The 20,641-nt window shown below is 49.5% G+C and overlaps 2 protein-coding genes across 3 annotated transcripts in view; both read left to right on the top strand.

The window, feature by feature from the left end:
* The window catches only part of R3HDM4 (R3H domain containing 4), a 27,859-nt gene extending 8,024 nt beyond the window's left edge, over nt 1-19,835 (top strand). Inside the window, exons 8-9 of one of the 2 annotated variants that reach the window (XM_033136795.1) lie at nt 524-632; nt 19,823-19,835. In XM_033136795.1, the coding sequence (XP_032992686.1) occupies nt 524-627 (104 nt within the window). In that variant the 3' untranslated portion in view covers nt 628-632; nt 19,823-19,835. Of the gene's footprint in view, nt 1-523; nt 688-19,822 lie in introns of those variants that run through there. The other variant, XM_033136794.1, reaches the window with a different exon arrangement.
* KISS1R (KISS1 receptor) lies at nt 10,186-20,641 on the top strand. Its single transcript, XM_033136925.1, has 7 exons — nt 10,186-10,283; nt 10,441-10,631; nt 11,011-11,135; nt 12,296-12,431; nt 14,298-14,530; nt 16,104-16,112; nt 20,282-20,641. Exons 1-7 carry the CDS (start codon nt 10,186-10,188, stop codon nt 20,639-20,641), a joined length of 1,152 nt encoding a protein of 383 aa, XP_032992816.1.

Raw genomic sequence — 20,641 nt, 5'->3', positions numbered from 1 at the left:
GGGCTTCCGAAATATTCGGAAACCGAGGTGCGGCTTCTGGTTGGCGCAGGCACCCCAGAAATAATAGCCGACAGCCGCGTCGGACGTTCGGCTTCCGAAAAAGGTTCGAAAACCGGAACACACACTTCCGGGTTTTTGGCGTTTGGGAACCAAGATACCACTGTATTTGAAAAATAACAACCCCATCCTTCTGTTTTTCAAGGTGTTTAAATAAACCAAAATTACCATCATCCTCATCATTATTGCTACCAGATAGATAATACTTTATTCGGCTATATGCCCACAAGGAAAAACAAATCAATAAATAAAAACAGCATTTTACATTCTAAAATATCAAGTAAAATATTTCAACGCATAATCTCCTTCGCATTACTTACAATCTCTAGATTACCGTATCATGGCCTTAAAGATAAAGATGGAGCATAGAGTTTAATTATTGCTACCATATTATTATTATTATTATTATTATTATTATTATTATTATTATTATTATTATTATTATTATTATTAATTTCCGCCTTAGGTTCTGACTACGAAGGAAAACGCCAGATGAAAGTTAGCAACAAGCACACCATCTTCCTGCCTCCGGACCCACTTCTCTCGACTTACCTGGAGCAAATGAGCTGATGGCGGTTCCGGGTCGTCTTCGGGGGGTCGTCCGTCCCGTTCCCCCCCCCTCGAAATTTCTGCTTCTGTTGGCTTTAAAAAAAGAAAAAAATGTATTTAAAGGCAAATGAGATGTGGCGGGGAGGGAATCTCTCACCAGAGATGCTGTTAGGGGTGTTGTCTGTGGTTGCCTAGCAACCGCCTCCCATCTCCGGGTACCAAAAGATACAGGCCAGCCGATGCTTCTGTTTCCAGCCTCTCCCTCAGAGTAATAGCCCCCCTGGCCCATTTTGGAGGCCCCGATTTAGCCTGGGGCATAGCTGTCAACTTTTCCCCTTTTCTTGTGAGGAATCCTATTCAGAATAAGGGAATTTCCCTTTAAAAAAGGGAAAAGTTGACAGCTATGGCCTGGGGAGTCCCCCCCATCACCCCCGAGCATGCTGAGCTTCGTTAACGGCGAACCCCCAAAACGGGGACCCCCTCGAAACCGGTGCAAAGGTTTTGCGGTTGTTGTTTTTTGCAGGGGAAAACCCCCCCCTCCTCGCATTTCGCCGCACCCCACAAACAGAGCTGTAGACCCTCGAACCTGGCAGGGGCACCCCAAAACTTAGCGTCGTCTGCTCCAAACCGGAGGTGGGGTTTGGCAAACGTTTTGCAGCGGAAAACCCCCCCGCGATTTGCAGCGCCCCGGAAACGAAGGAATAAACCCTCAAAAGTTTTTTGTGGGTCCATTTATTGCTCTGTTTGTGGGGCGCCGCAAAAGGCGTGGGACGTTTCTTCGCCGCCAAAGAAAAAGACTGCAAAACTTTGGCACCGGTTTCAAGGGGCGCCCCGGGTTTTTGGGGTTCGTAGTTAACGAAGCTGCTTGGGGCGGATGGGAGAGGGAGACTGCAAAGTTGGGGGGGGCATGGGTGAAAACACGTCCCTTTTTTAAGGCTGCGCACCCCAAAAATATGGTTGCCACTTGATTTTTAAAACAACCCTTTGATTTTTAAACGCAGCCCGTAATTTAGTCTGCAAGCAATTATAAATATATGTATATTTTTAATAGGTACCTCTTTTTTTTTTTGGAAATGAAAACTGGGATTTGGCACTTGATTCGAAAACTGTCCTAACTGGCCTTATGGTGCTTTGGTTTGTAATCTGAATTTTTTTTGGGGGGGGGGCCAGGTCGCATTTTGTGTGTAGCGACCCCCCCCCAAAAAAAAACACAGCAGCCATCCATTCTCAGCCAAACTGCCTCATTTTCTAAATGTATGAATGACAATTGCAGATTTCCCCCTTTTTTTGCCCGCCCCCCCGCAAGTTGTCAGAAGCCAGCCCGTGTTTTGTAAAATGTAATATAGTGTATTTTTAAAGATAATAGGTGTGTTATCCGTACGTTTTATGGCCAATTGATTAGGGTTGTTATTTTCAGTCTCCCCCCCCCCCCAATTGCTATGTACTGATGAAATGACCCTGGCCAAAAAAATTATTATTATTACTGCATCTTCTGTGCCGCTGGTTCATTCGTCTGTTTGGTTTTCCCAATTTGCTCCGTCGTGCCATAAAGTGCAATGCAAAGTGAGGTTTTTTTTAAAAAAAATTAAATTAAAACATGCATCGCCATCTGTTCCAAAGAAGTCTACGCAAGTTACTACAGTGTTTTTCAACCTTTTTTGGGCAAAGGCACACTTGTTTCATGAAAAAATTCACGAGGCACACCACCATTAGAAAATGTTAAAAAAATTAACTCTGTGCCTATATTGACTATATATAAAAGTAATTCTCTTGAATTTTTCAATTTTTCCCACGGCACACCAGGCAACATCTCGCGGCACACTAGTGTGCCACGGAACAGTGGTTGAAAAACACTGAGTTACTAAACCTCAAAAAGGAATTTAGCTGATCCCGCTCCTCGGGAACGATTCCTTTCCCTCAGTAGGGGACGGAGGGGAGACCTGTGGTCTTTTCATTTGATACAATTGTAGAATTGTAGAGCTGGAAGGGACCCCGAGGGTCACCATTAATTGAATAAATTAATAAAATAAATTAGTTCAGGCAGGGGGGCGACAGGGAACCTCCTCCCAGGATATCGGCCCTGAGGGTCATCATTAATTGAGTAAATTAATAAAATAAATTAGTTCAGGCAGGGGGGTGACAGGGAACCTCCTCCCAGGATATCAGCCCCAAGGGTCACCATTAATTGAATAAATTAATAAAATAAAAAAATAATTCAGGCAGGGGGGCAACAGGGAACCTCCTCCCAGGATATCAGCCCCGAGGGTCACCATTAATTGAATAAATTAAAAAATAATTCAGGCAGGGGTGCGACAGGGAACCTCCTTCCAGGCTATCAGCCCTGAGGAATCTTTGTTAAAGGCTCTTTGCATCGGATGCGATTGGATCCTTTAAAAAGGGTGAACCTGGAGGAGGCTTCCCGCTGTACCTCTGTCTGATATACTGGCCTGCCCTTCACATGCTAGTTTGAATTCCTATCTGTACAGGGGGTGGATCTCTGACCACGGGAGCCTGGGTTTCAACCACTGGTGATCCATAAAGATACGAGCCGAGATTCCCTGCATTGCACGGGGCTGGCCTAGATGACCTTTGAGGGACCCTTGCAACTCTAGGAATCATCTGCCGAAGGAATATCATCGGGAAATAGAGGGTCTTATAAATCAATAAATTATTGTCCTTTTTTCCCAGCTACTGTTCACATGTGGATTTTTTTTTTTGATTGTTGCATGCTCAGAGAACTACACCAAAGTTGAATTTGTGTGTGTGTGTGTGTGTGTGTGGTTTTATGATTATCTGGGTGTCCCTTTGCAAATGTTCTTCTTACTGAGAGTTGTTGCATTTATTGTGATTTTCAGACTTTTTCGAGAAGGTGCCGAATTTCTGGTTTTGGAAAGGATCTATTCTTCCTCTTGTATTGTGTCAAAACAGTGGGGTTTCGTGGGGGGGGCAGCCAAATTCCTGGGGGTTAACTTGGCCCTAAGTCAGAGGAAACACATTTTCCCCTGAAATATACTTAGGTTGGGGGGGGGGTTGCATGTTATCAAGATCCCCCTATCGGGCGGAACTCCCTGCCTGCAGAAATCTAATCCCCCAAGGAAACTTAGGCCCAACCTTTCTAATTTCCCATGTGCAAGAAGTATTGGAGGGGGGGCATTTGAACATGAAACACCCCCCCCCCATGCACACTTTCCTTGCACCACAACGGCTCAGAGACCTTCCTTCTGCCGAATGTACAAACCGACACCGACTTTGTATTTTCCAGAACAGCAAAAAGTTGCTCCGTTTAAGATGTTTTTCGTGTAAATAATAATAAAAAATTGATGCTTTTAAGAGCGGCGTTAACAGTATTGCTTTTCTTAAATGCAGAAAGGGGACTCATTTTGGGGGGGGGGGCTTGCTTGCATTTCCAAGCCGCAGACAGAAATCCCACAGGTGAAGCAACCCTCCTGTAATAAGGGGCAGTAGTGGATTTCTGCATTTTTCTGATTTGCGCGAATGATGAGAGTTTGGGGGGGGCAGGCAGCCAGAAAGGGTGGGTGTAGCTGTCTCGGGGGGAGGAGGAGGAGGAGGAGGAGAAATCAAACTTTGTTTATCGGCCCTCCGGAAGTTGAAAACAAAGGCATGCGGCCCTTGGGCTGCGAAGGACCCCCGACCCCACTTGGCGATGCCTCCCAGTTTGAAGGTGACACCAAACTGGGGCAGGAATGGGATTTAAGATGACCTTAACAGATCGAACGCGGGTGGCGCTGTGGGTTAAACCACTGAGCCCGGGGCTTGCCGATTGGAAGGTCGGCGGTTCGAATCCCCGCAATGACGGGGTGAGCTCCTGTTGCTCGGTCCCTGCTCCTGCCCACCTAGCAGTTCCAAAGCACGTCAAAAGTGCAAGGAGATAAATAGGTACCGCTCCGGCGGGAAGGTAAACGGCGTTTCCGTGCGCTGCTCTGGTTCACCAGAAGCGGCTTAGTCATGCTGGCCACATGACCCGGAAGCTGGACGCCAGCTCCCTCGGCCAGTAAAGTGAGATGAGCGCCGCAACCCCAGAGTTGTCTGCCACTGGACCTAACGGTCAGGGGTCCCTTTAACAGATTGCAGAACCGGGCCCCAAGCTAAAAATAGAAATTTCCATAGGGACAAAGGCCAGGTTCTGACCTTAGGCAGGAAGAGGCAGATGCACAAATATAGGATGGGAGGGGGGACTGGCTAACTAGCAGGACATGCGAAAGGGATCTGGGGTGAGCCCACCGTGCGATGCAGCAGCAAAAAAAGCCAATGCTATTCTGGGCTGCATCCACAGAAGTTTAGTGTCCAGATCAAGGGAAGCCATAGTCCCTCTCTATTCTGTCTTGGTCAGACCACATCTGGGACAATGTGAATAAAATAAATTCCTTCCAGTAGCACCTTAGAGACCAACTAAGTTTGTTCTTGGTATGAGCTTTCGTGTGCATGCACACTTCTTCAGATAGATAGATAGGATAGAGATGATAGGTAGATGATTTTTGTTGTTGTTCAGTCGTTCAGTCGTGTCCGACTCTTCGTGACCCCATGGACCAGAGCACGCCAGGCACCCCTATCCTCCACTGCCTCCCACAGTTTGGTCAGACTCATGCCAGTCGCTTCGAGAACACTGTCCAACCATCTCGTCCTCCGTCGTCCCCTTCTCCTTGCACCTTCCATCTTTCCCAACATCAGGGTCTTTTCCAGGGAGTCTTCCCTTCTCATGAGGTGGCCAAAGTACTGGAGCCCCAGCTTCAGGATCTGTCCTTCTAGTGAGCACTCAGGGCTGATTTCTTTGAGAATGGATAGGTTTGATCTTCTTGCAGTCCATGGGACTCTCAAGAGTCTCCTCCAGCACCATAATTCAAAAGCATCAATTCTTCGGCGATCAGCCTTCTTGATGGTCCAGCTCTCACTTCCGTACATTACTAAGACTGATGATAGATAGATGGATGGATAGATAGATAGATAGATAGATAGATAGATAGATAGATAGATAGATAGATAGATAGATAGATAGATATAGATATGATAGGTAGACTGACAGACAGATGATTGATAGATAACCAGAGCATGCACCACTCTGGCAATCCGGGGTTTGCGATTGATAGATTGAATTCCTATGCCCCACAAATTACCCAGAGATGCATTTCAAATAAAAGGACACATTCTTCGCATGTAAAAACACGCTGATTCCCGGACTGTCCGCGGGCCGGATTGAGAAGGCGTTTGGGCCGGATCCAGCCCCCAGGGCCTTAGTTTGCCTACCCATGCTTTAGAAATTGCCCAGGCCCTTAGCCAAAGACCACCCAAAAAATCACTGCAAAAAGGCAATCCGCAACAGAAATTTGAGAGTGCAGATTGTCTCGTAATGCGGGAATCTCGGTTAAAGCACCCCGTCCAACCTCTGCTTTAAAAGGAAGGAAAGGCCCGCAGCCCAAACGTTCCCAAGTTTCCACGAGGATGTGTTCTTTGTGCAAACGTGGAGATTGAAAGGTCGGGGTGGGGTGGGCGGTTGGGATGGAAAACAGAGATGCGAACTGAAATTGGCACCTTTGGAGCACAGACTCTAAGCATCTTTCCTTTGCAGCGGCGAAATAAATTATTGGGTGTTTTTGTTTTCTCGGAAACAAATTTCCAACCACTTTGGGAGCGGGGGAGAGAGTCGTTTCTGGCTGCGTTTTTGCCACTTAGCGCTGTGCGTAACTGCTGCTCTCGCATGCCCTCTCTTCCATTCGGGGTCACTGTGCACCCGAGACAAAAGGTGAAGCGTTTTTTCAAGGACCTGGAAGCAGCAAAAAACGCCTCTTCCTTCACGGTGTTTAGGCAGAAAGCTGCGTTGGCTGAGAATGAAGTTGGCTGAGTGCTTCGTGAAGCTTCTTTGGCGATCCCTCGTAGCAGAGTGAGATTGTCTTCCATGAACACGGTTTTAACAATGAGTCCGTAAGCGGCTGCGGAGGCCAATTCTGGATCCGCACGTCCTTCCACAGTGGGGACATAGTTGATCCCGGTGAGGGTTTGCCAAGCGCGCCTTCCTCTTTGCGCGTTTCTCCCTCGCGTCCTGAGTTCAAGTGTCTCCAAAGCCCATGACACCTTTGCTAAAGTCTGTTCTCCAACTGGAGCCCTCGCAGGACCAGTGTTTCCCAATTGTCGGTGTTTACAGGTGAACCTCAAAGAATTAGTTACAGGTGGGGAGCCGTGTTGGTCTGCCACAGTCAAAACAAAATAAAAAATTCTTTCCAGTAGCACCTTAGAGACCAACTAAGTTTGTTCTTGGTATGAGCTTTCGTGTGCATGCACACTTCTTCATTTAAGGATCTGGTGACTTCCGTTTCAGTGTATCTGAAGAAGTGTGCATGCACACGAAAGCTCATACCAAGAACAAACTTCGTTGGTCTCTAAGGTGCTCAAAAAATTAGAATATCGTGGGAAAGTCCATTTATGTAAGCAAATGTTTTCATTAGCTACTGGAGTTTAATATATGAGATGGACTCATGACATGCAAAGCGAGATACGTCAAGACTTTGCTTGTTATAATTGTGATGATTATGGCGCACATCTGATGAAAACCCCAAAGTTGAGATTGTGAATTTGGGGTTCTCATCAGCCAGATGCCATAATCATCACAATTATAACAAACAAAGGCTTGACACACATCTCGCTTTGCATGTCACGAGTTTATCTCATATATTAGTTTCACCTTTCAGGTTGAATTACTGAAAGAAAGGAACCTTTCCACAAAAGGTTTCACCTGTATACTACATTTTTTAAGATTTGCCTTGAGAGAGTCTTTGAACCTCTTTTGTTGACCACCAGCATTACGCTTTCCATTCTTAAGTTCGGAATAGAGTAGTTGATTTGGAAGACGATTATCAGGCATCCGCACAACATGACCAGTCCAACGAAGTTGATGTTGAAAAATCATTGCTTCAACACTGGTGATCTTTGCTTCATCCAGTACACTGATATTATTTCGCCTGTCTTCCCAAATAATGTGTAAAAAAGGTACACTGGCATTAATTGTAATGTGTACAATTTTTTCAGAGACACCGTTGATGGAATCTTTTGAGGAGTTGGAGATGGCGTTGATAAGTGGTCCATGTTTCACAAGCATACAGTAAGGTTGGCAGTACAATAGCTTTGTAAACAAGCATTTTGGTTTCCCTGCGAATGTCCCGGTCCTCAAACATTCTGCACTTCAATCGGGAGAAAGCCGCACTTGCAGAGCTCAGGCCATGCTGGATTTCGGCATCCATGTTGCCCCTTGTGGAAATAATATTTCGTGAATGTTTCCCGCTGTAAACACAGACAAGGCCAAGAGATGAGACTGAAAGGGATAAAAGAATATTGGCAAATGATCCATAATGGCTTGAGATACCTATTAGGTCCATAAATGACCATATAGCATATATTCAACAACAACAACAAAAAACCAGCGGCAATTTGTCATGGACAAAGGACAGCTGGACGTAGAAAGGGCCCCATTATCTTCAGGAGCTTAAAGGTAAAGGGACCCCCGACCGTTAGGTCCAGTCGCGGACGACTCTGGGGTTGCGGCGCTCATCTCGCTTTACTGGCCGAGGGAGCCGGCGTCCAGCTTCCAGGTCATGTGGCCAGCAGGACTAAGCCGCTTCTGGTGAACCAGAGCAGTGCACGAAAATGATGTTTACCTTCCCGCCAGAGCGGTCCCTATTTATCTACTTGCACTTTTGACGTGCTTTCGAACTGCTAGGTGGGCAGGAGCAGGGACCGAGCGACGGGAGCTCACTCCATCATGGGGATTCGAACCGCTGACCTTCTGATCGGCAAGCCCTGGGCTTGAAAAAGGCCTTGGGCATAACTCTTGTTTTAAACGCATTGTGCAGATGAGGTTATTTGTCAGCTTCCTTTTGCATTCAGCTGCACCTAACGAGGAAGGCCTTTCGGAATCACACCCATGCTACATATTAAGAGCTGCTTGAAACTGAACAAATGGTTTAAATCTTTTTCTGCTCGAGGCCTCTGGGTTTGTCTGCGTTTTTGGCAAATGTGCCTCCTGCTTCTACGGCAGTGAACTTGGATGAAACGTGGCGGTCACAAATAGAGCTTTCCCCAGCTGGCTTTAAAATTATTGGAATGAAATTTATAATGAGATGAAAATGATATTAGGATACAATTTTGTTTAAAAACCAGAGTCTCTATTATTGGGCATTACAGGCATAGGAATCAAAAAGGATGACACAAAGTTATTCCAATACATAGTAACAGCAGCCAGAATCCTAATGGCCCAAAATTGGAAGCAGGAAACACTGCCGACGAAAGAGGAATGGATTTTGAAAATGATGAATTATGCGGAGCTAGATAAAATGACAGGGAGAGTCAGAGAACAGCGAGACCAAAAATTTATCGAGGATTGGGAAAAATTTGCAAATCATTTAAAGAAATATACACAATTGAATACGTTAGTAGGACTACAGGAAGCTTTGTAGTAAAAAATAAATATTATTGTATGATGAAATAAACATTAATTATCTTAGACATGAAGATTAAAGCAATAATTTATGGAATAAATATAAAAACAAAGGAATTTGTATTGTTGAAACCAGACGGAAGGATTGGCCTGGAGAGGCCAAAATACTGAATGATTAATATGTAATGAACTGTAAATATATTGTATATTTGTGAAACTGAATAAAAAGAATATGAAAAAAAAAGAATCTAAACGCCAAAAAGGGATTTATGCCGGAAACAGGATGTGCGGGGCTTCATTTTCGCGAGCCGAATCGAACCTCCTTGCCTTCGAACTTGGGCAGAAAGTCATTAATCGGCGCATGGAATTTCCTGAATGTGGCGCGCTTTATCTGCAAGCTGGAATGAGGAGCAAAATGAACTGTTTCACGCCGTCCGTCTGTCTGTCTGTCTGTCTGTCTCTCTCTCTCTCTCTTTCTGCACATGGCACAATAATTTCATGCCTTCCATGCCTACTGATTTAGCCCACCAGGGGGTTGCTTGGTAGCAAGATCTCCCCATCCCCAGGTGGAGAGAGAGAGGGGGGGGGGGGAAAAAACACAGAACAATCAGCCAATCGGCTGCTTGGAGACCCGAGAGGAGAAACCCTCCTCTTGCAAAGAGCAGGAGGGCAGCAATCGCTCAGCCACTTAAAACCCACCAACCCTTACCTCCGCCCGGCTTTCTCCAACTCGCAGGACGCCTGGGTCCTTTCGGAGCTGGGCGGTGGTCCCAGGTGGCTGGATGGCTGGGCCGGCAACCCATTCAGACACCATTCAGATGGGAGCGAGGGCACCATTCCTGCTCCCCAATATTTTCACTGGGTCTGAATGAGAGCCGTCTACTCCGAGAGGAGCGTGCCCGTTGGACGGCATGCGTTGCTGAAGGGTGCCACCTTCGTGCCCGAGAACTGGTCCCTGGTGTGTTGCCGGTCCTCACTGAGGTTCAGGAGAGCATCCTTCATTCCGCAAGGAGCTTGAGAAGCGGAGAATGCTGCAAAGGTGTGCAAGAAGGATTCTGGAGGAGGAGAGATGCAGGTCTCCTTCTGAGACGTAAGGGGAGGAGTGAGTCATAACTGTCGCGGGATTCACTCTTAAGATGAACCTAAGCCAGGACGAGATCCCCAACGTGCCCCTCAGCCCGCCAGAGTTTCCTCGATTCCCATTTGAAGAGCGGCGCAACATCTCTCCCGCTTGGTGAGCTGTCCGAGGTGCTGAAAACTCTTGCCACCGGACGTCCCAAGCCCCAATTCGGTGCTCCTGGCCGGCTGAGGCTGCTCTCGATGCAAAGCGGAGCCATGCTAGCGGGCTCCTTGGCCTCCGACCTCAACGATTCCTCCCTGTTCCTGAACAGCTCAGCCTGCACCGCAGGGCTGTGGTGCGCCAATGTCTCGGAGCCCCGGAGCCCCCCGCGCCTGGTGGACGCGTGGCTGGTGCCCCTCTTCTTCGCCGTGCTGATGGTGGTGGGCCTGGCAGGCAACACCCTGGTGATCTACGTCATTGCCAAGCACAAGCAGATGAGGACGGTGACCAATTTCTACATTGGTGAGTTTGGGGTGCAACTGGGTGGGTGGGAAGGAGGGTTCAAAGCTGCTACGGCTACTAGCTGGCGCCTGTTCTGTTTCCTGCTAGCCAGGACCGCTCTGCTCTGCATCCACGGCCAGGAGCAGTAATGCTTCTGAATGCTCTGGGTTCAAATCCTGCTTGCAGGTTTCCCAAAGGCACTGGGAGAAAAGGGCGCTGGTGTTATTAGGAAGGGAGAAAAAACTTATATAAAATTATTATTTATCAATTTCAAACAAACCATACATCAAGCATAAACTTCCCTTCCATGGTTCATTTCAATTTTCCCTTTACTGACACGTATTCTAATAATTCCAGTTCTTGTGAACTCTTCCCAAAATTGTGCCCTTTGTCCAAACAGCGAACCTGGCCGTCACGGATATCATTTTCCTGGTCTGCTGTGTCCCGTTCACGGCTGTCCTTTACCCTCTTCCAGGCTGGATATTTGGGGAGTTTATGTGCAAATTTGTAAATTACATCCAACAGGTGAGTTTGCGACTGTTTGCGGGGCCAATCTGCAACCCCCCCAAAAAAACACCTTCAAACCATGGGTAGGCAAACTAGGGACATGGGTGGCGCTGTGGTCTAAACCACTAAGCCTAGGGCTTGCCGATCAGAAGGTTGGAGGTTCGAATCCCCGCAATGATGGGGTGAGTAAAGGCAAAGGGACCCCTGACCGTTAGGTCCAGTCGCGGACGACTCTGGGGTTGTGGCGCTCATCTCGCTTTACTGGCCGAGGGAGCCGGCGTCCAGCTTCCGGGTCATGTGGCCAGCAGGACTAAGCCGCTTCTGGCGAACCAGAGCAGCGCATGGAAACGCCGTTTACCTTCCCTCTGGAGCGGGACCTATTTATCTACTTGCACTTTTGACGTGCTTTGGAACTGCTAGGTTGGCAGGAGCAGGGACCGAGCAACGGGAGCACACCCCGTCATTTTGTTGTTGTTGTTGTTCAGTCGTTTAGTCGTGTCCGCCTCTTGGTGACCCCATGGACCAGAGCACGCCAGGCACGCCTATCCTTCACTGCCTCCCGCAGTTTGGCCAAACTCATGCCAGTCGCTTCGAGAACACTGTCCCACCATCTCATCCTCTGTCGTCCCCTTCTCCTTGCGCCCTCCATCTTTCCCAACATCAGGGTCTTTTCCAGTGAATCTTCTCTTCTCATGAGGTGGCCAAAGTACTGGAGCCTCAGCTTCAGGATCTGTCCTTCCAGTGAGCACTCAGGGCTCATTTCCTTCAGAATGGAGAGGTTTGATCTTCTTGCAGTCCATGGGAGTCTCCATGGGAGTCTCAAGAGTCTCCTCCAGCACCATAATTCAAAAGCATCCATTCTTCGGCTCTCACTTCCATACATCACTACTGGGGAAACCAGAGTTTTAACTATGCGGACCTTTGTCGGCCAGGTGATGTCTCTGCATTTTAAGATGCTGCCTAGGTTTGTCATTGCTTTTCTCCCAAGAAGCAGGCGTCTTCTAATTTCAGGACTGCTGTCACCATCTGCACCGTCATTGCGGGGATTCAAACCACCGACCTTCTGATCGACAAACCCTAGGCTCTGTGGTTTAGACCACAGCGCCACCCGCGTCCGAATGGGAACCAAGGTATCACTGTAATAAACACCCCACCCTGTCTTTTTTTTGGCTTCGCAGGTCTCTGTGCAAGCCACATGCGTCACCCTCACTGCCATGAGTGTTGACCGTTGGTACGTGACCGTCTTTCCCCTCCGGGCCCTGCGCCAGCGCACCCCCTTCGTGGCGGCCACTGTCAGCGTCAGCATATGGGTCGGTGAGTGGGGGGAGGGAGACGACATGGCCTGGATCAAACCCTGGGTTTCCACACAAGGGGAGTCCCTGCCCGTTCACCTCGGCCAGCGCCCTCGCGAACCCACCTCCCGGGCGGCAAAGGCCTGGAACGGATCAATCCGTTTTGCATTGCTTTCTACGGGAAAGCGCTGCCGCCTTCGGTTTCGGAATGCTATGGTTTTGGAACGGAATTTCTGGACCAGATTAAGTTTGAGAACCAAGGGACCAAAATGGATCAATCCCGCTGCAGACTTTTAAAAACGACCTCTTATAACTTAAGTTGGTCAAGCAACATCAATAGTATTATTAAAAAGGTCCACCAGAGGCTGTATTTCCTGCGTCAACTAAGGAAATTTAAATTGTCCCAGGAAGTGTTGATTCAATTCTACAGAGGCATCATTGAAACTGTTCTCTGTAATTCTATAACAGCTTGGTACGGTACAGCCTCCAAGAGAGACAGGAAAAAGCTCCAACGAGCTGTAAGAATTGCAGAAAGGGTAATTGGTGTTAGCTTGCCTTCAATAGAGACAATTTATGCTACCCGAGTAAGGAAGAGAGCAGAGGGAATTGTAGCAGATCCTTTACATCCCGGTCATCATCTGCTTGATTTACTTCCATCTGGACGTCGCTACAGGACTTCATATACAAAATCGGCCAGGCACAAGAATAGTTTTTTCCCTTGTGCCATTAAATTGTTAAATTCGTAGTTGTATAGCTTAAGGGGAGGTAAAATAGGGGTGGGGTTTCTTTACTTCTTTGTATTGTGAGAGGAACAGTGTCTGTATGTTTACATTGCAATGTAGCCGAAACAAATTCCAAGTATGTTGGAAAATGTACTTGGCCAATAATAAAGTATTCCTATTCCTATTCCTAAAAAAGGAAACTTAACATGAATTTTGCTATCTAATGAGACCATTGATCCATAAAAATGAAAGCAATAAACATTGTTCTGCAGTCACACTCTCAATCAATCCATCAGTAGCTGGACTTTGGTTCCACACAGTCACAAAAAGAAATGAACAACAAAACCAGACAGACCTCGGCGTAACACTCAAAACGGAGCATGTTTGGCTTCCGGGGAAAGTTCGCAAACCGGAACACTTCCTTCCAGGTTTGCAGTGTTTGGCTTCCAAGTTGTTTGAGTACCAAGGCGTTTGAGAACCGAGGGACCACTGTATCTGGAAGATAGATTATACCTTCCCGGACCAATAAGTCCATTTAAAGGCAATGCAAACGTGCAAATGTGAAATGTTGCCGGATTGATTTGTTTTAATATATAAAGGTAAAGGGACCCCTGACCGTTAGGTCCAGTTCACGGACGACTCTGGGGTTGCGGCGCTCATCTCGCTTTACTGGCCGAGGGAGCCGGCGTCCAGCTTCCGGGTCATGTGGCCAGCATGACTGAGTCGCTTCTGGCGAACCAGAGCAGCGCACGGAAACGGCGTTTACCTTCCCGCTGGAGTGGTACCTATTTATCTACTTGCACTTTGTCGTGCTTTCGAACTGCTAGGTGGGCAGGAGCAGGGACCGAGCGACGGGAGCTCACCCCGTCATTGCGGGGATTCGAACCGCCGACCTTCCGATCGGCGAGCCCTAGGCTCTGTGGTTTAGACCCCAGCGCCACCCGCGTCCCAAGTCCATTTTGCTTCTCCGCAAACCCCAGCAGAACATCCTTTGCCACAACGGAGGCCGCGGGCCACGTCAGGGGTGCGGCAGCAGGGGACTCGAGAGGAATGCCCCCACAACTACCCTCTGGCGGAGGACGTTGCCCCCACTCGACCTAGGGTTCGAGCCGGTTCTGTACGAGACCTCAGAACCGTTGGGTGAATTCGGGCCGTTCCGTTTGCAGGTTCTTTCGCCGTCTCCACCCCGGTCTTGGTCTACAACCAGCTGACCGAAGGCTACTGGTTCGGCCCCCGAACCTACTGCAGCGAGACCTTCCCGTCCACCGCCCACGAAACGGCCTTCATCCTGTACAATTTCCTCGTCGTCTACCTGCTCCCTTTGCTGACAATCCTCCTTTGCTACACCGCCATGCTGTACCAGATGGGGCGCCCGACAGTGGAGACCTCTGACAACCAGGTATCGCGTTGCCAGATGCACGGCGGTCGCCGCCGGAGTTATTCCACCAACTCTCCCCCCCCATGCAAATCAGGCTTATTATCAAAATGTTACAAGGAAACACCCCCCCCCCTCCGCTCCTTTTCCCTTATGGGTTACCCAAGAGCCCGTCTAGAGTCCTTAAGTGGGAGGAAATAACAGAGGCCAAGCAGACGACACAAAAGGAAAGAGCATCGAGGAGGGAAGAGGAAACCAAGCGAGCTCAGGCTCCAACACTTGTAGTTTCTGCAACCTCCAGGTGTAATATCTGGTTGGACAATGTGAGAAACGTGAGGCTGGACCAGGCAGATCTTTCCTACGCGTTATTTAGGAAACAGAGGACATCTTTGCATGCTCTTGTTATAAGAAAAAAACCTTATGGCAGGCATAGGCAAATTCGGCCCTCCAGCTGTTTTGGGACTACAACTCCCATGATCCCCAGCTAACAGGTCAGAGATGATGGGAATTGTAGTCTCAAAACATCTGGAGGGCCGAGTTTGCTTATGCCTTATTGGGTATCCAAGAGGCCGTCTAGAGTCCTTAAGTGGGTTCCCTATCTTCCTTGGAGCTTTTTAAAGCGGAGGTTGGATGGCGCATTCATCATGGATTCTTCCGCTGGGGTTCCTGCATCGAAGGGGGTTGGGCTGGATGACCTTTGGAGGTCCCTCCCAACCGTTACAAGAAAAAAACCACACTTATTTTCCCTTATGCGGTATCCAAAAGCCCGTCTAGAGTCCTTAAGTGGGTTCCCTATCAGTAGGAGGAAACAAATAACAGAGGCCAACCAGAGAATATTGAGAAGCGTCTCATAAAACTGATCTTATTAAACTGTTTCAACAGGGTCCCACATGCAGGAGGGAGGAGAACGCCGAACAATGGGGTTTTTGTGAATAATTTCGATGGCACTGCAGTTTAAAAAGCTACCCCCCCCTCTCTCTGCAAGATGCCAGGGGTTTCTCACCTGGGCCTGTGTTCCTCTGCGGAACCGAGACACGGCAGAGACCATTGTCGCAGGGAGGGAACCGCCAGGAGGCCCTCAGAGCTGGACCTCGGTGTCCAGGCCGGACGATGGGGGGTGGAGAGACGCTCCTTCGGAAATACTGGGCCGAGTCCGTTTAGGGCTTTCGAGTCGAAACGAAACAAAATAAAATTAAGAAATCCCATCCAGTAGCACCTTAGAGACCAACTAAGTTCGTTCTTGGTATGAGCTTTCGTGTGCATGCACACTCCTTCAGATGCACCGAAACAGAATATATGGTACTAGTGGTTTAAGCCCGTTAAAATAACGGGCGCTAGAACATATGTGGTCATTTTTTTTTTTTGTAAAACTCACTTGTTTTTTTTCATGTTACTTCCGCGGGTCTCTTCCTCTCCCCCTCCCCCCGTTCTGTGCCCCCCTTTTAGAGCCCAGGCTGACCTCCCCGATCACGTCGTGCAGGTATCGGAAAGGGGGGCGTGCTGAGAAGGCGCTCCGTGAGGGGCGGCTTCTGGATCACTCGCCTCAGCAGCTCCCAGCCCCGGCCCCTTCCCACCCCTGCAGCCCAGCGCGCAGCAGTACTGTCAAGTATCCCGTTTCCCCCGGGATTCTCCCTTATTTCAAGCAGTTTCCCGCTGCTCTCCCTTATTTTTTATTTCCCTTAAATTTCCCGTTTTTAATGGAAGCAGCTCCTCCCCTGCTGGCCAGGGACTGGGTGGGAAGACCTCGCCTACTTGGAGAGAAAAGCCTCAGCCCTCAAAGCAAGTGGGAGCCGTTTCCCATGCTTACAGGGGGGTGTATTCCTCCCCCTGCATCAGCCCCTATCCGTTGCCGCCGAGCCCCTCAGCCGGCCAATAGGGTTAGCTGGCGGGCGGATCCTGGCTGCCTTTGAGCAGCTGCTGCTTCCTGTCCTGTTTTGATGGGATCAGACAAGAAGACGATGGGGCTCCATCGTGCGGAGCACATGGCTGCCCTCCTCTTTGCTCCTGTTACGGAAATTATTGGGGGGGGGGTCACCTAAGCAAAGTCTCCTCCTGAGTAAACTCATTTGGGGTATGGAGTGATGCCCTTAAGGGGACCCATCTCTCTGCCATGATCCAGTAGGCGAGAGACCACGTACACAGGGAAATGCCTCAGCATGTAATCTCTGGGTGCTTCAGGAAGCCACTGGACTAATATCCCTCAACTGGAATCCCATTGTTCTCTCCCAGATAAGTGCTCAAGGTATCCTTGCCAGTTGTTGTTGTTCAGTCGTTCAGTCATGTCCGACTCTTCGTGACCCCATGGACCAGAGCACGCCAGGCACGCCTATCCTCCACTGCCTCCCGCAGTTTGGCCAAACTCATGCCAGTCGCTTCGAGGACACTGTCCAACCATCTCATCCTCTGTCGTCCCCTTCTCCTTGTGCCCTCCATCTTTCCCAACATCAGGGTCTTTTCCAGGGAGTCTTCTCTTCTCATGAGGTGGCCAAAGTACTGGAGCCTCAACTTCAGGATCTGTCCTTCCAGTGAGCACTCAGGGCTGATTTCTTTAAGGATGGATAAGGTTGATCTTCTTGCAGTCCGTGGGACTCTCAAGAGTCTCCTCCAGCACCATAATTCAAAAGCATCAATTCTTCGGCGATCAGCCTTCTTTATGGTCCAGCTCTCACTTCCGTACATTACTACTGGGAAAACCATAGCTTTTACTATACGGACCTTTGTCGGCAAGGTGATGTCTTTGCTTTTGAAGATGCTGTCTAGGTTTGTCATTGCTTTTCTCCCAAGAAGCAGGCGTCTTCTAATTTCGTGACTGCTGTCACCATCTGCAGTGATCATGGAGCCCAAGAAAGTGAAATCTCTCCCTGCCTCCATTTCTTCCCCTTCTATTTGCCAGGAGGTGATGGGACCAGTGGCCATGATCTTAGTTTTTTTGATGTTGAGCTTCAGACCATATTTTGCGCTCTCCTCTTTCACCCTCATTAAAAGTACTTAACACCAATTCACATTGGCCCAGGGCTATCTCCCTGATATTGTTCTGTTTCCCCCATATGCTTGTCTTGTTTTTCCTGTTTTTCCTATATGTCAATCATGTATGACCCTTCCCTTTCGTGATGTAGTGATGATGCAGTAATGATGTTTCCAAACTGTATTCTGGGATATGGTAGGAGTTTTTAAAAGTTCTTGTAACACTGCTCTGGGGTGTGCAGTTTTGACTGTAACCTATTGCGCAGTAATAAACCCTGTCTTGTCCTTGCTCCAGTGGCTGGACTTCTTTTATTTAACTCCGCAGAAACCAGTGGGCTTATCCCTAAGGGCCAGGTGGCTGGGCAGTCCCACACCTGGGATTTATTTCCGTTACACTCCGCTCCCAGCCCGCTTGGAGTTTACATTGCTGCCCCGCCCACTTTCGCTTCTGGCTCCGCCCACCACCGACACGTTGACTGCCCATCCCTCATTTTCAAATCAGAAACTTGACAGCTATGGCGCGCAGACTGACCGTGCTCTTGTAGCGGGGCCTTTTTGCCCAATGCGACACTCTCCCCTCCGCCGTGGGGGAGATGGGTGGGGAGGAGAAGGGGAAGCGGCTTCTGACTCCGCCACCCTTCCTTCCTCCCTCCCACCTACCTTCTCCTCGCACAGGCAAAGTCGGAGGATCGTCCGGCCGATGCGCCGCGCCAGGTGTCGGAGACGGCGGCGGGTCCTGGGTGGGCTCATGGCGGCCGGAAAGGCCAACTGCGGCAGGTACACAGCTTCTGGGGCTCCTACGGGGACGGAGAGGCGGCGGAGCTGGGCTTCCCTGCCCTCCTCTTGTCCTCCGGACCGCCAGTGTTCTGCTTCAACCGCCGCTTCAACTGCCGCCATGGTATAAGGGCCTGGTGACTTCCGCTTCGGTGTATCTGAAGGAGTGTGCATGCACACGAAAGCTCATACCAAGAACAGACTTAGTTGGTCTCTAAGGTGCGACTGGAAGGGATTTCTTTATTTTTATTATTTCGCTTCGACTACGGCAGACCAACACGGCTACCTACCTGTAACTTTGTTGTTGTTGTTCAGTCGTTCAGTCGTGTCCGACTCTTCGTGACCCCATGGACCAGAGCACGCCAGGCACACCTATCCTTCACTGCCTCCCGCACTTTGACCAAATTGATGCCAGTCGCTTTGAGAACACTGTCCAACCATCTCGTCCTCTGTCGTCCCCTTCTCCTTGTGCCCTCCATCTTTCCCAGCATCAGGGTCTTTTCTAGGGATTCTTCTCTTCTCATGTAACTAGTCCAGTGTTTTTCAACCACTGTTCCGCGGCACACTAGCGTGCCGCGGGATGTTGCCTGGTGTGCCGTGGGGAAAATTGTGTTTATTTGATTCCTATTCAAGAGAATTACTTTATATATAGTCAATATAGGCACAGAGTTAATTTTTTTTAACATTTTCTAATGGTGGTGTGCCTCGTGATTTTTTTCATAAAACAAGTGTGCCCTTGCCCAAAAAAAAGGTTGAAAAACACTGAACTAGGGCTTTCAAGGCCACCACCAACACTTTGAATTGTGCTTGGAAATGTACTGGGAGCCAATGCAGGTCTCTCTATAGCTCAGGGGTGGCCAACTTCCAAGAGACCACGATCTACTCACAGAGTTAAAAACTGGCAGTGATCTACCCCCTTTTTGTTGAGCTTTTTTTTCAGGAAGGAAAGCCCTGTTTTGGGGAGTTCACGTAAAAGTTGTTGAGCTTCTTTAGGGAAGAGGAAAGCCCTATTTTTCGTGGTTCAGGTCATTTTAGGGGTGCAGGGCAAAGATGTTGAGCTTTTTTAAGGGGGGGGGGCAAAGTTTTTTAGCTTCTTTGGGGGGAGCCACTGATCTACCAGTGATCTACCACAGACGTCCAGTGATCTACCGGTAGATCATGATCTACCTATTGGACATGCCTGCTCTATAGGGTCTCTGCGGTGTGATATGGTCTCGGCGGCCGCTCCCAGTCCCCAGTCTGGCTGCCGCATTCTGGATTAGTTGTAGTTTCCGGGTCACCTCCAAAGGGAGCCCCACGGAGAGCGCATGGCAGTAGTCCAAGCGGGAGATAACCAGAGCATGCACCACTCTGGCCACAGTCTGCGGGCAGGGAGGGTCTCATCCTGCGTCCCAGATGGAGCTGCCCTGGACACAGAACTGACCTGCTCCTCCATGGACAGCTGTGAGTCCAAAATGACTCCCAGGCTGTGCACCTGGTCCTTCGGGGGCACAGTTACCCCATTCAGGACCAAGACCTGCCTGCCCCCTGTCCCCCAAAAACAGTCCTTCTGTCTTGACCAGTGGGAGGCAACCTAAGGCCCGGGAGCCAGATGCGGTGTCCGGGCTGGACGATGGGGGTGGAGACGCTCCTTCAGGGATACTGGGCTGTTTAGGGCTTTCAAGGTCAGCACCAACACTTTGAATTGTGCTCGGAAACATCCTGGGAGCCAATATAGGTCTTTTCAGGACCGGTGTTATGTGGTCTCAGCGGCCGCTCCCAGTCCCCAGTCTGGGTGCCGCATTCTGGATTAGTTGCAGTTTCCGGGTCACCTTCAAAGGGAGCCCCACGGAGAGCGCATGGCAGTAGTCCAAGCGGGAGATAACCAGAGCATGCACCACTCTGGCCAGACAGTCTGCGGGCAGGGAGGGTCTCATCCTGCGTACCAGATGGAGCTGGCAGACGCAGTACGGACCTGCGCCTCCGCGGACACCAGAGTCGAGACGGCAGAGGTCAAGCCAATATGATTGCAAGTCCCCCCTTCTTGACTCCTTGCAGGTCCGCCAGCTGGCCGGGGGCTCGGAAGCCGTGCGGGGCAAGATATCGCGGATGGTGGCCGCCATCGTCGCCCTCTTCGCCGTCTGCTGGGGCCCAATGCAGCTGCTGATCCTCGCCCAGGCCTTCGGCTCCGGCTTCCGGCGCAACTATTACACCTACAAGCTGAAGATCTGGGCTCACTGCATGTCGTACGCCAGCTCCTCCCTCAACCCCATCGTCTACGCCTTCATGGGCGCCAATTTCCAGAGGTCTTTCCGGAAAGTCTTCCCCTTCGCCGCCAAACGCCGGGTGGGCAGCTGCGAGGCGGCCGTCCGGCCCGGCGCCAACGTGGAGATGCAGTTTGTCTCTTCGGGGATGTAG

The sequence above is a fragment of the Lacerta agilis genome, chromosome 18 (assembly GCF_009819535.1).
Source record: "Lacerta agilis isolate rLacAgi1 chromosome 18, rLacAgi1.pri, whole genome shotgun sequence".
Lineage (NCBI taxonomy): Eukaryota > Metazoa > Chordata > Lepidosauria > Squamata > Lacertidae > Lacerta > Lacerta agilis.
The sequence above is the reverse complement of the archived record's forward strand: the minus strand, read 5'-3'. Positions and strand labels throughout refer to the sequence as shown.